General features: G+C 42.9%; 1 protein-coding gene across 3 annotated transcripts in view; it reads right to left on the bottom strand.

Annotated features, from left to right (window-relative positions):
- ARMC3 (armadillo repeat containing 3) overlaps positions 1-9,803 on the bottom strand; it is a 73,903-nt gene extending 64,100 nt beyond the window's left edge. For all 3 annotated transcript variants that reach the window (XM_048510297.1, XM_048510299.1, XM_048510298.1), the window contains exons 1-2: positions 9,704-9,803; positions 496-544 (exon numbers count right to left, since the gene is read on the bottom strand). In XM_048510297.1, coding sequence (XP_048366254.1) covers positions 496-543 — 48 coding nt within the window. In that variant the 5' untranslated portion in view covers position 544; positions 9,704-9,803. The remainder of the gene's footprint in view (positions 1-495; positions 545-9,703) is intronic.
- Between the last annotated feature and the right edge of the window lie 5,446 nt (positions 9,804-15,249).

Below are 15,249 nucleotides of genomic sequence, written 5' to 3'. Positions count from 1 at the left end.
ATGCAGGACTCACTCTCCAAATATACCCGGCCTGGTGCCTGGCCTGAAAAAAATATACGGCTGTCCTCAGCTGGAAGGGTGCAGGGGCTGATGGGAATTGTAGTCCATGAACATCTGGAGAGCCGCAGGTTGCAGACCCCATAAGCCTACTAAATTATGCTTCACAAATAGGCATAGTCTCCACAGATTTAAACCAGAGATTGTATCTTGCTTTCCTTTCTTTTACCTTTTAGAACTGAAACATCTTTGTTCCCAGATTGTTTTATACATTTGTAAAGTGGAGAGAGAGACAAGGCCTGCAGGCAAGATTCTCGACTGTGACTGGTCACTCTGTTTACCCACACAGTACGAACAAAACGAAAAAGAAACTATCTTTGCAACACATATTTAAGGAGGCAAGGTTGGGCAAACTGGAGTAAAAAATTGAAAGAGGACAGCAAACTATAATTGCAGAACTACTGCATTCTCAACACAGGCTATATTTTATAAACTTACCACATCCTTAGGAGGCGGCTCCACTTCCTTTTTTATTTTCTTACCCATTCTAAAAACAAACAAAAGAGAAGGGGATGAACACGCTGGACTTTTTAGGCGCTCTGTGTAAACAGAAAACCAGGACTGAGGAAGCAGGTTGGGCTAAACATTTTCTCCCAATAAAGTAGTTTTCTTTTATTTGCGTGGATTATATACATCTCAATAAACAAAAAATATAAAATGGAATATTTTATACTAGAGAGCATTCGGAAATAGCATCTCCTTGGTTTGAAGGGTAGACTCCCTGGCCTCATACATACCCTGCTGAAGTCCTTCCCCTCCCCGAAACCTGCCTTTCCCTGGCTATCCAGATTTCCAGAAATTTCCCAACTTGATACTGGCAACACTACACGTTATATGTATTGTAGAAGGCTTTCACGGCCGGAATCATTAGGGTGTTGTGGGTTTTCTGGGTTGTATGACTGGGTTCCAGTAGCATTTTCTCCTGACGTTTTTGCCTGCATCTGTGGCTGGCATCGAAAGATCAGGAGAAAACGTTACTGGAACACGCCCACACAACCCGGAAAACACACAACACCCTACTACACGTTATATGTTTCATATGGTTCTCTTTTCCATATTTTTAGGCAATGCACATGTGCACCAGTATCAGTACCAGAGGGATTTGCAAGGTCCAAGAAACAGTCTTCTGTGAGTACAGAATGTATTATCAACTATCTTGTTATTGTAACTTTTTCAGATCAATTATCTTTCAAATCTCAGGAAACCAAGTTGTCAAGGAATGAAATCACCTGAGCAATGCACTTTCATCCATATGCAACTAAACTCAACTGCACTCCCCGTGACATGCACAGTAACTGTATTACGAAATATGTTTGAACACACACACACATCATTCTTTATTAGAAACTAGACTGTGGGCAGGCAGACATTGTGAATGACATATGGACCTCCCAGCCAGTGTTTGCAAAGAATCAAGAGGAGGGAAGAGGATGTTTAACGTTCTTGAGTCTGATTCTCCCCTGCTACAGATCTTGCTAAAATACTTAGACAAAAATGTTCAAGCTCTCCACATAAAAAGTGATTTACAATATTGATCTGTCTGTGATTCTAGGCACCGAACTCGACAATACGTGCTCCTTGAACCTGCCATCATACACTTATCACATAAATTGAGTAACTAGTCATTGTTTTGCCTCTGGGAGGGGGAAAAAAAGAGATCCCATAAGCTGCAAGAACAGGAAAAAAGTGAACCATTATGTATGGAGTACTTGTTTAAAAATAATGGAATTGATTCCGCGGGCGTGTTAACACTGTCATAAATGAAAGGCCAAGGTTAAGTGAGTATCTAGCCTCACCATCTTGAACCGATCAGACGTTTTGCTCCCTGCTAGTTGTGACTCCGTAAGCTTTGGAGTACTGGAAGATCAAATTTTCACCTCGGGATTCACTTAAAATGTTTTTGAAGCATGTACCTTTCAAATGTGCTGCTTTTGTAAATTAAAAATGCACTTTGAATTCAATAACAACAATTAAGAGCACTAACATGGGGAACAAGCATTAATATGAAGCAATTATGAGGTTATTGGGCTGGCAGCCTTTTGGCCTCACTTCAGAAATGTAATTATTTCCTTCATTGTGACACCTACAAAGAGGATTTAAAAAGTCGACCTTTCCCAAGCACAGCTAGTTCGATGCTTCATTCTCAAAGCAGAACAAAATAAAAGAAGTGGATTTTTTTTTGTATATTAGTAACCTAAACAGCAGACAAATTATACTATCGAAGGGGATGTCGCTCTTCTGGATGGGTTAGGCTAGTCCCATCTTGTCCAATCTCAGAACGAAGCAGGCTCAGCTTTGGTTTGCATTTGGGTGGGAGGGGCATACTGCCCAGGGGGACATATGGGGTCAAATGTTCCCAGGCTGTGTCACGTGGGGGGGAATCACCCCCCACATCCTTCCTCCTTCCCCCTGGGTCCATACACTGGCTTCAAGATCTAGTGCAAAAAAAAATTGTTTAGTCATGGTACGGGAGGGCAGCTGTTCATACGGAGGGGGAGGCATGGAAAACTCAGATTTTGCACCAGGCTACATTTCCCCTTGATACGCCTCTGCCATTAAGGAAGCCCAGGTCACTACACAGAGGCAGGCAATGGCAAAACACCTCTGAATGTGTTTTTGATTGAACTCCCAACAAGACCGTCAAAAGTCGGCTGCAACTTGATGGCACTTTCCACCCCCAATCACAAAAATGTACCTAGATGCTGAGCAATTATGAACAAGTGCTCTTTTCATCTCAGTTATGCAAATGCCTGGTTGATTAGCCTGCACAACAGCGACAGAGTGATACGACTGTGATCCAACACTTTCCTGCTTTTATTAGTAAAAGCCACATTCTTTCCAGCTGTGTTCACATGAACAGAGTAAACCATATTAAATATACTGAAACAGATTATTTAGTACTCATTTCGGTACTCATAAGCCAGGGGTCTGCAACCTGCGGCTCTCCAGATGTTCATGGACTACAAATCCCATCAGCCCCTGCCAGCATGGAGAGCCGCAGGTTGCAGACCCCTGTCTTAAGCGGACACACATGAAGTGGCTGACATACTCCTCTGTCAAAATGCGGCTGAACTTCACAGTATTTCCACTTAACTGGGTGAAGAGGAGAGGAAAAATGAGCTGCAGTTTTTAGCCTGCAGAATCATATTATTTGTATCCTAACTGTTTTAAAACTCTTTTAATGGTTGTTTATACAAGGTATGCTTGGAAGGGGGTATTGTAATGGTTTTATAACGTACTTTTATCTTGTATGTTTTAAATGGTTAGCTGCCTTGGCAGCCCTTGTAAGGGCAGAGAGGTGGCATGTAAATGTTAGTAATTAATTAATTAGGGGTGGCTGAAATACGAGGAGCAGTCCTGTATCTACCGCATCTGCCTATAAAGCAGGTTGCCCATGAACGAGGCAAACTGAATCCCACCTCCCACCTCACTGTGCTCCATTAGTGCAGGTGTTTTTCTCCTCACCTGACTCCACAGGTGAGTCAGGAGGGGGAGAAAAGTGTTTGAAACAACAGCATGGTGAATTAAAGCAGCAGAGGGTTCAGTTCCTATCACCTGTACACACCTTTAGTAGTAAAAAATTAGACTCCCCCCTCCCCCCACTTCCATCATGAATGGAGAAGCAATGACGTGAGTAAACACAGGGCTTCCCCACCATGCAAAGTTTCTGAGATATCCTCCCTTCTCCTGATTGTACCATCTACATTATTCCAATAAAGATAAAAGATAAAAAATGCTCTTTTTTGGTCCAAAATCATTGCTCATATTTCTGAAGGCTACTATATACCGGATATGCTACTGAATTTTTTGTCGAAGAATTACAGGTCAGTTTTGTGGGAAATTGCCTCCTATAGAGAACAGGCAGCAAAGGGGAGGATGTAAGGTGAACTACAGAGCAGTGATGAATACTTGATCCGTGTACAGAACCAACATTATCTTTCTCTAGGAGAGACCGCTGTTGAGTCGCTACTGTCTTGAAAATCCTCTTCAGCAGCTACAAGAAATGGATAGGCAACTAATTTCACTTGGAGTTTTTAGCAGTTTTTAGCCTGAACTGTGAAGAGGCCGCTTTTTTCAGTCTGAAAAAATACTAGAAAAAGAAAAGGAACTAAAATAAATGTGGGAAGGGGGGCGCGGGGGGCGCAGGGTGCCACGGGGGGCGGAAAAAACACACTGCACACCGGCGGCAGTTGGCCCAGCTACGCCTCTGGATTAGGGTAACAGTGTGTGACTGTCCCAAGGTCACCCAATGAGTTTCCATGGGATTTGAAACTGGGTCTTCCGGATACTAGTCCAACACTCCTAGCTACAACATCACACTGGCTCCCGGACCATCATTCCACGCAACCAAAGTGATGCTCAAAATTTTACAATGAATACTTTTGCTATGCATGGAACAAAAAAATGTCAGCTGTTCAAACTAAATTCAGAAAAGGAAGAGACACTGGAGACCATATTATAAATTTATTCAATCATGTTATTATTACACGGACACAGCCTGTATTCATACGGAATATCCTTCAAACGGCCAGACAACATTTCCAATTCAAACACATTTAATCTCGCTCTGTAAACAGATTCTCGCTCTGGAGAATAAGTTTCTATAACAAGATATAGTTAAGTTGTTCAGATAATTAGCTACATTTAATGGTGGGTAAAAGTCCATATTGTAAATTTATGATGGTTACTGAATGCCAGAGAATATCAGAAGAAAATAAGTTTGTGCTTTATAAATTGCAGCAAAACTTTCAACTTGCCCAGAACTTCAGATCAACTCAGTCCAGTATTTTTTAACCAAAAGACTGCCTGCAAGATCAACTTTCAGCTGAAACTCTGGACACCAAACCCTGGGCATACTGTCAAATCATTCTGAAAAGGGAACATATTTCCCTGTGTTTTGTACAATTCTCAGTGCAGTCAATAATCACTTGTTTGTGTAATCAAAGCAGACAATTAACAAAATGTGATAAAGTCGATTCCATCTCTGCAATTAGAGGGTTCTAAGGCAAAAACCAGATTTCTAGATGTAGCTACCCCTAGCAGCCCTTGGAGGCGACACAAGCTGTGACAAACAATCTGAATGGGAAAGTCTTCTAAAAATGATGTGTGAAATTCCAACTGTCTTGCTGAGATGCACAGTAAAATCCTTCCTCCCAAGAGGGAGACTACAGGAAAAAGCATTTTAATATGAGCCTAAAAGAAATGGGACATGGCAGCTCCTCAGCCAGTTCTTTTAAATGAACAGCGGGGCATTTTTATCAAGAAAATTAGGAGACCCTGCCTCAAAAGCTAATCGTATAAAAGGGGTTATACATTAAAGCGCTTCTTAAGGAAATGTCAGTATAATTAGATTAAGGTCTTTTTTCCATTTCTAACCTCAAAAATGCTATGCATTTGGAGTGTGCTTGTTAGTTCATGTTTGCTAGATCACAAGCAGGCAACACCTGATAAAGCAGAGCCTGAAAGGCTTTCAGGCTGTTAAATCAATTCATACATACAAATTTATTTACCAATCGCTATCCTCACAGCAGCCCTAAATGGCTGATTAGGTTCAGAGAGACTGATTGGCCCAAGATCATCCAGAGAACTTCATACTTTAGCGGGAGATTTGAACCAGGCTGTTTTCAATATGACACTCTAACAATAACACTACATCACAGTCGCTGTTTCCACTCATTCTCACTATGCAGAACCATGCCAATTCATTATTCTAAGATGGCAATCCCCAGAGTGGTATGAAAAGGTGCCATGATGGTACCCACCAACTGATTTCCTGCCTCCCACTTCCTTCTTCCTTCCTTGGATCCCCAGAAACCTTGAGCCCCTGAAGATGACATCATGAAATTCTCCACTGATTTGTTAGGAACTGGAAATGCATGGACTCCAGAAAGGCATCGCTTTCCAAAACCCCTGAAATCCTTCCACACAAGTCAGTATCTTCCCTCCTTCTTTCCCACATAGTACTTGCTAAATTGTTTACACCAAGACTCATTATGCTGCTGTAGGAGAGACAGTCCCTGAGAGACAGAACTCTTAGCCATCCCTAGCTGTACTGTTGGCAAGAAGAATATTCATTTTTGGATCTAAACAAGGAAATTTATTGACGTAAATAAAGACCAAAGCAACAAGAGCACAAATTGTTCAGCTGTGACACAGTGAAACCAAGGGGGGGGGGGGGGGGAACGAGCCAAAGTATGAACAAAACTAAAGTTCACTTGGCCAGTCAAAACTCATTCTTATCTAGGGATAGGCACAGCGAATTCCAAAGAAAAAGGATCAGGATCATATAAAACATGAAGATATGAGATGTGGATCGCCCCACCCCAGTACAATCCTCTGAACTCTGTTGAAGGAGGATGGGAAACAAATGTGAAAAGGAACATGGGCCTGTGGCATGATTTTACCCCTACAAAATAGTGAATCAAAGATTCTTTGCAAGTAAGTAGCTACAGCTCTGCATCCTATTCAATCAAAATAGATGCTTTGGGAGCAGCAGTGGCATAGTGGTTACGAGCAGATGTACTCTAATCTGGAGGAACTGGGTTTGATTCCTCGCTCTGCCACTTGAGCTGTGGAGGCTTATCAGGGGAATTCAGATTAGCCTGTGCACTCCCACATATGCCAGCTGGGTGACCTTGGGCTAGTCACAGCTTTTCAGAGCTTTCACAGCCCCATCCACCTCACAGGGTGTTTGTTGTGAGGGAGGAAGGGCAAGGAGATTGTAAACTCCTTTGAGTCTCCTACAGGAGAGAAAGGGAGGATATAAATCCAAACTCTTCTTCTTCGTTTGGTGAGGTCTTTTCTGACCAGTGTGCTCTATAATCTGCCCTTGGCTTCTTCAACCTCAAACCTATTCCCACACACTCAACATCCTATGCACATATACCAATATGGACTGGTTCAGAATGCCCAAACAGCACTGAGGTTAAAATGTCACGTTAGGTTCTCAGAGACCCTGACTTAGATCCCCACATGACCATGAAGCTCTCTTTATGACTTTAGGCTGGTCACAACCTATACTTGTTGTAAGAATGAAATGTGGAGGTTAGAAACATGTGTGCTACCTTGAGCTCCTTGGAAAATGGGTGGAATGAAATGTACTAGGCTCATATTCGACAAGGGAATACCCTACCTGCTCCAGTGCCTGACGCAGGCTCCAGTTAGAACACTTGAGGGAAGGGGACATTATGTCAACTTGTAGATGTGGCTCATTAGTTCCCCATTAAATTTTCCTTCCTCTTAAGGCACCTTTTGCTAGAGTTCCAAGAAGGAAATTGGAATGGAACTGAAAAAGGAGGTCAATCATGCTGAGTCTAGAAGCAGTTAAGTGTATGGATATCAGCAATGGTAGAAGAGGCAGAAGAGATTGAGATTGCAGCCCTGCGCAGTGTACTGAAAAGTAGAACATGGGCTGATTATGGGCCACAGAATTACTGATTTCAATGCAATGGACATCTTTGTTCAGAACAGGAGGAGCTTGGATGTATACCCTGCCTTTCTCTCTTGTAAGGAGATTCAAGGCAGCTTACAAACTCCTCTCCCAACAACAGACACCTTGTCAGGAAGGTGGGACTGAGAGACTTCTGAATAAACTGTGACTAGCCCAAGGGCACCCAGCAGGAATGTAGGAATAGGGAAACAAATCTGGTTCACCAGATAAAGGTCCACTCTTAACCACTACACTACACTGACTCTTATACTTGTTCAATAGTTAGGAATGGAACACATTTACAGGCTTTCTCAAACTTCCTGCACCCTTCCGCCCAACATAAACCTTAAATGATAACAGTCCTTGAAAAGCTGTTTCCAGAGTGCTTTTCTGTTAAATCAATCCTGATAAGGAACAGTACTTCTCCCTCCTACCAACATTTCCCACCATTAATTCTTTTGTAATTCTAGTTCAATAACATGACCCAGCATTATTCTTCACCTTTCCATAAAGCACCCACTTCTTTAATAACGTTATCGATACCCCTTTTGCTCATCTCAAATTAATTACTGTGCTGCTTTGTTTCATCTCAGACTACTAAAGGGTTGCTGGGTCTACCCAACCACCAGTGGGGGGTGGGGGAGAGAGTTGCCAGATCCAGGTTGGGAAACTTTTGAAGATTTGGGGATGGAGCCCAGGGATGACAGAGAGCTCAGGGGGATATGATGCCATAGAGGCCACCCTTCGAAGCACCCATTTTCTCCAGGGGAGCTGATCTCTGCAGTCTGGAGATCAGTTGTAATTCCAGGGGATTCCCACGTCTCACATTCCCAGACTGGCATTCCTAGACCACTGCCCCAAATTCAGGCTGATATAGAAGGCGTGGCACAGAAAGATTTCCTGAAGTTTGAACCATCTTAGGGCAATCTGCCTAACATTTTGAGGTACAAGTAGGATGAAGTTTTTATCGCACCTCTGTAGCTAGGCCATATGGATGCATCGCATGTTAGAACATCCGTGGAAATAAAAAAAAAACAACTTGGTTAGTGAAGACTAAAAGCACAGCGTTGCACAGTATTAAAAGAGGAAAATAACTAAGAACTATGTGCATTTTTAGAAATTAAGATGCATAATTTCAGGTATTTCCTGAGGTGGCAAACCAGGGGAGAAGATTCAGCTCCTGCCAACTGAGTCCCCCTTTTATATTCAAATTAATTAAACATTCTCCATCTCCCACTTTGTATATGCAAACACATGAAGAATAAGCTGGTAAGCTATATCTACTTTTGGCCCTTACTTCTGGGTAAACATATTGATCATTGAACTATAGAGATATACTAATATTATAGTTGATTGGCACCAGAGCACAGTTAATCGCAAAGGAAAGAACGTTGGGAAAGGAGTTTATATTACAGGTTTACTGGCAATGGGGAAGGAGAACATGCACTTGGAAACAGCACTCTACAAGTAGAAGGACACCATACTGCATAATTTAATTTACAGGCCTGCCTCAAATCTGTGTTCAGATTATATACCTTGGTCCCTAGCACACTGCTATGAACCAGCACGACCATTCCAGCAGCAAAACTCTTAATGATTATACGTTTTGCTTTATAACAATGAGAGTTAGCTTGTGGCACTGCATTTGCCCACATCATTCATTCCTTCATTCCTTCATTCTTTCATTCCTTCATTCATGCTCCTTCACTATCTGCTTTAGACTATAAGTTCCTAGGGTGCAAGAACCTGTTTTTGCCCCTGAAAATTGTGAAGGTGACATGGATATTGAATAATCACAAACAGTCCAAAAGTGAAGCAGGAGCAAATGATCAGCCCTGGCACAATTCTTGTGCACCCAGTGCACAAATGGTCCCCATCCACTCCAGTTAGGAGTGTACTGATTATTTATTTGGGAGGGGATCTGCTTAGGCTGCTGCCCAGAGCACAAACATCCAACCTCGAGGCCTACAGAATAGATGGAAGGCAGCCAACTTGGGTTGCCAACTCCAGATTGGGAAATCCCTGGAGATGTTGGGAACTGGAGGGACTTCACTAGTGTTTAATATCATAAAATCCACCCTCCATCAGCGAGAGGGACCAGGAAGCAGGACCCCTTCCCAGGTCCCTTCTGGCCTCCCAGTCCGCCCCTGAGGAACAGCCCTTCCCACCCTCAGGGCCAGCTTCACAGCCCTGCTTTGCTCACAAAACGTCACTCACTCTGACGTATCTATTTACACGTGTAGCCACGCTTTGAAGCCCTCGCAGCTCCTCGTTCGGTTCAGCTTTGATGGTTGCTAGGTTACGCCACCAGCGGCGAAGTCCCAGGGCGCATGCGCCGGGAAAGCATGCTAGGCTTGGAGAACTCGAGGCGGAGCTTTTTGAGTCATGCGCGGTTGACCCAGGATTTGGGGTTTTTTTCAACCCACGCGCGGCTGACTCTGGATTTGGAGTTCTTTTTTTTTTCAACCTGTGCGAGGTTGACCCTGAGTTTGGGGTTTTTTTTCAACCCTTTACGACGTAGCCGTTGTTGTTCTTGTCTTATTTATTTTTCCTCTCCTTTCTTGGAAACCTACTTCTTTGCTTCACGGCCACGCTGCAGTATTATAGGGGTGCCGTAAATCAGAAATGCGATCCAGTATTGAGCCTTCACACCCACGTCCCTTCTGGTGTTGAAAGGAAGGGATTGCGTTATTGCATTATTTTTGCAGGACGCCAGCTAGTTGCCGGACTGCTGCTTGGATCCACAGTTACTGTGCGGGGACACTGGGTTTGGGTGCCGCAGGTAGCCGGCATTTTGACTGGCATCTTGCATAATACGCACGCCCCCCCCCCTCCTCTTCCCCCCGGCTTGTTGCAGTCTTCTCAGGATGAATTAATTTATAATACAGTCCACTTTTTTTGCTTTACAGCTACTAGCATGTATGTATCAGAATTTTGCTTCGCTCAAGATCAATCGGACATGCAGAAATCCGCCTGTTTGCAGCCCTTTGTCTTCTTTTCCTAACCCGAGCACAAAGCTGAGAAGAGAAATGCTGAGGCATTTCTTTGTGTCCCTAGTAAGATGCCAGGATGTTCGTGAATATTCAGCATTCAGTAAGAATATTTGCACGCATTCTCCCTTGTAAGCTTTTTTTCACAGTTTCTTCCCTCTTCCCCTATCGATTGTGTTTGCTAACTTACTCTATTTAAAGAGGTCATTGGAGAGACTGTTTGAATGAATTGTCTCAATGCAGAAGATAAAAACAGTGGCCCTTTCTGCACAGCGCAAATAAAGCGCCCTGAGGATGGGGGTGGGCGTGGGGGGAAGCGTCCTGGGTAGGAAGGCAAAACAGCTCCTCCCCCCCTCCCCCCAGGTGTCTTCAGGATGTTTATTGCTGCTCAACCTGGGTTTTTGTGAAAATGCTAAACTGGCAATTCTTTTTTGCCAAGTCGGCTTGCTGTGCAGAGTTCAGGAGACAACTTATTTCTCCCACCCAATCAAAAAAGCTATCCGTTTTGTTTTCTCCCACTGGCCATTTTCTGCTGCTTGAAACCTCTGTTGTGCCCACCATTTGCTACAGTTGCCTGGGACATTTTCTCTGCATGCATGGCGCATGCTTCTTTTTAGCTCAAAAAGTTCATGGTTCAACTCAGCTCTTCCTGCCAATTTTGACAATATATAGTTTTCCCTTTTTTAGTTTTTGATGAGCTGTCTTCAAAGACACAAACAAACAATATGCGAATCAGTTCCGATATCTTCAAAGACAGCTCATCTATTTTTTTAATGATGAGATAGTTTTTTAAAAACATCATCAGGACATCTTATTTTGGTTGTGCGAAAAGGGTCAGTGTTTTGCAGGGGTTATTGTAGCTCTCCTAAACGTGGGTTCAAATCCATTCCCCCATTCCACACTTACTGGCTGGAAGCTGACTACAAAACTTTAGACCATTAATGTCCCGAATGTATCCCACAATTATTATGAGGGTGCAATCAAATACCTTGGTGAAAGAGTAGGGTTTTTTTTAACATGATACAATATGAACAAAAGCTCACTGCATTTTTGTCAACACTGAGTAACCTATTCATAATCCATTCACTTGTATCTGGGACAAGATGTCCCAGTCACATAGTGTTCCATAAACGTCTAAGGTTAGAGAATGTCTTCACCGTTTTATGATGATTTCAAACTACAGAATTCTGTCCAGCTACATAGGTTTCTTCCCATATGCCTTTCTTGCTTAAAGAAGAGTTATAGAGAACTCAAAAGCTTGCATCAACTACCTAAAGATGTATTATGTACATAAGTATTATCAAGTCACGCATGATTTATTGCGAATCCAGCAAGGGGCTTTTAAGGTAAGTGAGAAGCAGAGGTAGTTTGCCATTGTCTTCATCTGCAGAGCCTTCCTTAGTGTTCTATCATCTAAGCACCAACCCTGATTAGATTACAAGATCTGACAAGATCAGGCTATACTACATCATCTCCCATCCCACGGTGGATAAACTGGGCCTAACAAAAATATTGCCTTATTTTTTTTTCTAACGGACATAGCTACTTGCATTGTTGGTCTGATGTTGCAAAATTCCCATAGCAATACCTTTTCCCCAGCTAGAACAATAAACATATTGAAACAATCTTGGGGCAGATTATCCTGCCAGTGGATTCCATGGCAATACACAGTTTTGTCCCTAAAACATGTCCTCCCCACACACCATCCCCAAATCTGCAGGAATTTTCCATAGCAGAGTTGGAAAACCGATGGTTGCCTTGCATGTGCACAAACTTGCCTGTTCTACCTCCTTCCTTGCTGCCTTTACCACCTCTGTGAACTGCACACGTTGCTTGTTCTCTTATCCAACAGCTGTTCCTCTCTCATCCTCTTCACCCCCACTTCTTCATCCCAACTGCCTGGTATGCCCATGCCGTTTCCTTTTTCGACATCTGCCTGCCTCGCACACCTAGTAGTGGTGCCTCATCTTTTCTTGCATTATCTGTTTATGGACTTGCCCAGCAACCCGCAAAATGGGGGCTTGGATCTTATGACATCATGTAAATTCTCCTGTAAATTGAGGTTTGGGGGGAATTGTTAAAAGTCCCCCGTTTAATTTGTGGATTTTCTACAAAACTAGGGGGTGGTGGGGAGGGGGGGGTGCCACTCTCTAATACATGGCTTCTCTGTGTTGATTTTTTTTATCCACATTATGGGGCCAAATTCAGAATTATATAGTGAGCTTATTATTCCTTTCTGTGTTTCATTTTTACATTTTACATTTTATATTAGTATGAGACAGTATTTGGAGGAGACCGGACAATCCGAAGAACTGTCCAACTCCCATATGAATCCTCCTGCTTGATAATGAATATCTTTCTTGGAGGCCCATCTTTGAGCGAGCCCATTTTCAAGAGACCTGGGTTGCTACCAAAAATTGACTTTTTAGATGATAGCGGCGATACCTTGCATGTTGGATCCCTTGTTTCTATTCAACTTGCACTTTCAGTTATAACTTTCAAGTATCAGATAAAGACAGTTTTTCTAGGTTTTTAGTAGTTTTAAGCTGCTGCAGGGATTTTAACATATTAACATGATATTTTAATGGGACAGCTTATATGTTTCGTTTTATGGGTTGTTTTATTTTTCCCTGGTTTATTTTTAGAGTATTGTAAAGTACTTTAAAAGGCCAGCTATAAATATTTTAAATGAATTAAAACACACACACACACACACACACACCGAAACCTTGCAGCTTCCTTTTAGAATTCCTTGAAAATCTTGGCTGTCTTTTCCTTTTAAAGGGTGGCGGGGAACACAATGTTTTGTGAAACCGCCGGCCTGTTCCTTCTGCCCAATCACCTATTAAGTAGATCCGGAGAAGAAAACATCCTGGTTCTCATCCCATTCACCTGAAGAGACTGTTCAGAATTTGTGTTTGACCTGATGCTGTTGACAAATGAGTAGACTGAGTCAACTTGGTATTAGGCAAAAGGATTCATTGCATTTTATCAGAACAGAATCATAGTTCTTTGTGTGCCAACAGAGGAAAACAACACATGATTTAGTACGACTGGTTTTTGTTGTATATGCTGCGCATAAACTAGCACAAGACTGTAAGGCACAAAGAGTAAGGAGCCTGTGTCTTATGTAAAATCTAGTCGAGAATCACTGGATAACTGATAGCTTCCCCCTGACTTAGCAGGAAATAGGTAAGGTTAAGTTGGCAACAAATCTGCCAACTCCTGCTAGAGCAAGCTACTTTGGTAGGAACATAAGAACGTTGTTGGATCAGGCTAGTGGTGCATCTAGTGCCTCAGAGCAGCAGTGGCACAGTGGTTAAGAGCAGGTGCATTCTAATCTGGAGGAACCGGGTTTGATTCCTCACTCTGCCCCTTGAGCTGTGGAGGCTTATCTGGGGAATTCAGATTAGCCTGTGAACTCCAACACATGCCAGCTGGGTGACCTTGGGCTAGTCACAGCTTTTCAGAGCTCTCTCAGCCCCACTCACCTCACAGGGTGTTTGTTGTGAGCGGGGAAGGGCAAGGAGATTGTAAGCCCCTTTGAGTCTCCTACAGGAGAGAAAGGTGGGGATATAAATCCAAACTACTCTTCTCCTCCTCCTCCTCCTCACACAGTGGCCAACTTTTGTACAGCTGCTATTGCAAGGGAAAACCTTGGCTTATGTGGATAGAAGAATCTTTCCATGATACTGGGCGGGGGTGTGTGGCTGGTAACTACCTCCCCCTACATAACATTTTGCTAATGCAAATTGTACCTCAGGAACAATTAGTCTCATGGGGGTGAGGGGAATAGAGCTATGGTACTCTGAAGTTTTCCTCTATGGAACAATAGAAGCATGAGGGAGAGGAACTGAGATTGAGAAAATGGCACAGATGTTTATCCCTTCTCCCTTGCTCTGCTTTTTACATCTGCTTCAAACATTAAAAAACTCAAAACTCAAAAAAACTCATAACTAGGAATCTCCAGGTTTTTGTTTTTTAACCATGATGGTAAGAGGGACAGATGATGGATGACACAATCATTCATCTTAGATGGTGAAATTCAAGGAGGGGCATATGAGTTCTTGCTTACCTGTTGCTGTGGCTGGAAGTCAAATTTGTCATGCTTATTGGCCGTTTCCTGAAGAGTTCTTTAGCTTCAGTCACTTTTTAGGACTGTGCGGCACATCACATGGAGTTTCATACGCAGGGGAGCAGTTTCCCAGTTATCCCTCAGCCACAGTTTTGACATTTTTATTTATCTATTTATTTTGCAACATGGAAATGCTGGGATAAGGCCTTATTCAACAAGTCCCCTGCTGGGAAAAGTACTGTCAGATTCAGTTCTTCAGATAGGTCATTCATCTGACAACTACAGAAACCCAAATCAATACCCAAGAGCATTAGGAGAACACACACAGAGCCCAAAACAGATGTTGAAGCTATGAGCGCTGCTTTCCCTCCTAACATATTTCATTATTTTCCTCCACTGAATACAAGGTAATGAATTCCACACAGCACAGATATAACGTCTTTAGGACATTATAAATGGGATTTTGGGGAAGAACTTCGTACAGCTCTCTTCCCCACAACAAGTTCAGCCAAATATATTCCTGTCAACCTAGATTTTTTAAAAATTGCTGAACTAGTGATTTTTTCCTGTGAACCCGGGCTGGGGATGATTTCTGCCTGCTGAACAAACAGCAGCAGGCAGGAAACACTGGGCCCTTCCCCACTCACCTTATACCGCTGGCTTATCCGCACTGGAAGTACCGGCGAGTCCTACGGGCG

This window comes from Sphaerodactylus townsendi, linkage group LG11 (genome assembly GCF_021028975.2).
Source record: "Sphaerodactylus townsendi isolate TG3544 linkage group LG11, MPM_Stown_v2.3, whole genome shotgun sequence".
NCBI lineage: Eukaryota > Metazoa > Chordata > Lepidosauria > Squamata > Sphaerodactylidae > Sphaerodactylus > Sphaerodactylus townsendi.
Note: the sequence above shows the minus strand (reverse complement) of the source record. Positions and strands in the feature narration are given on the sequence as shown.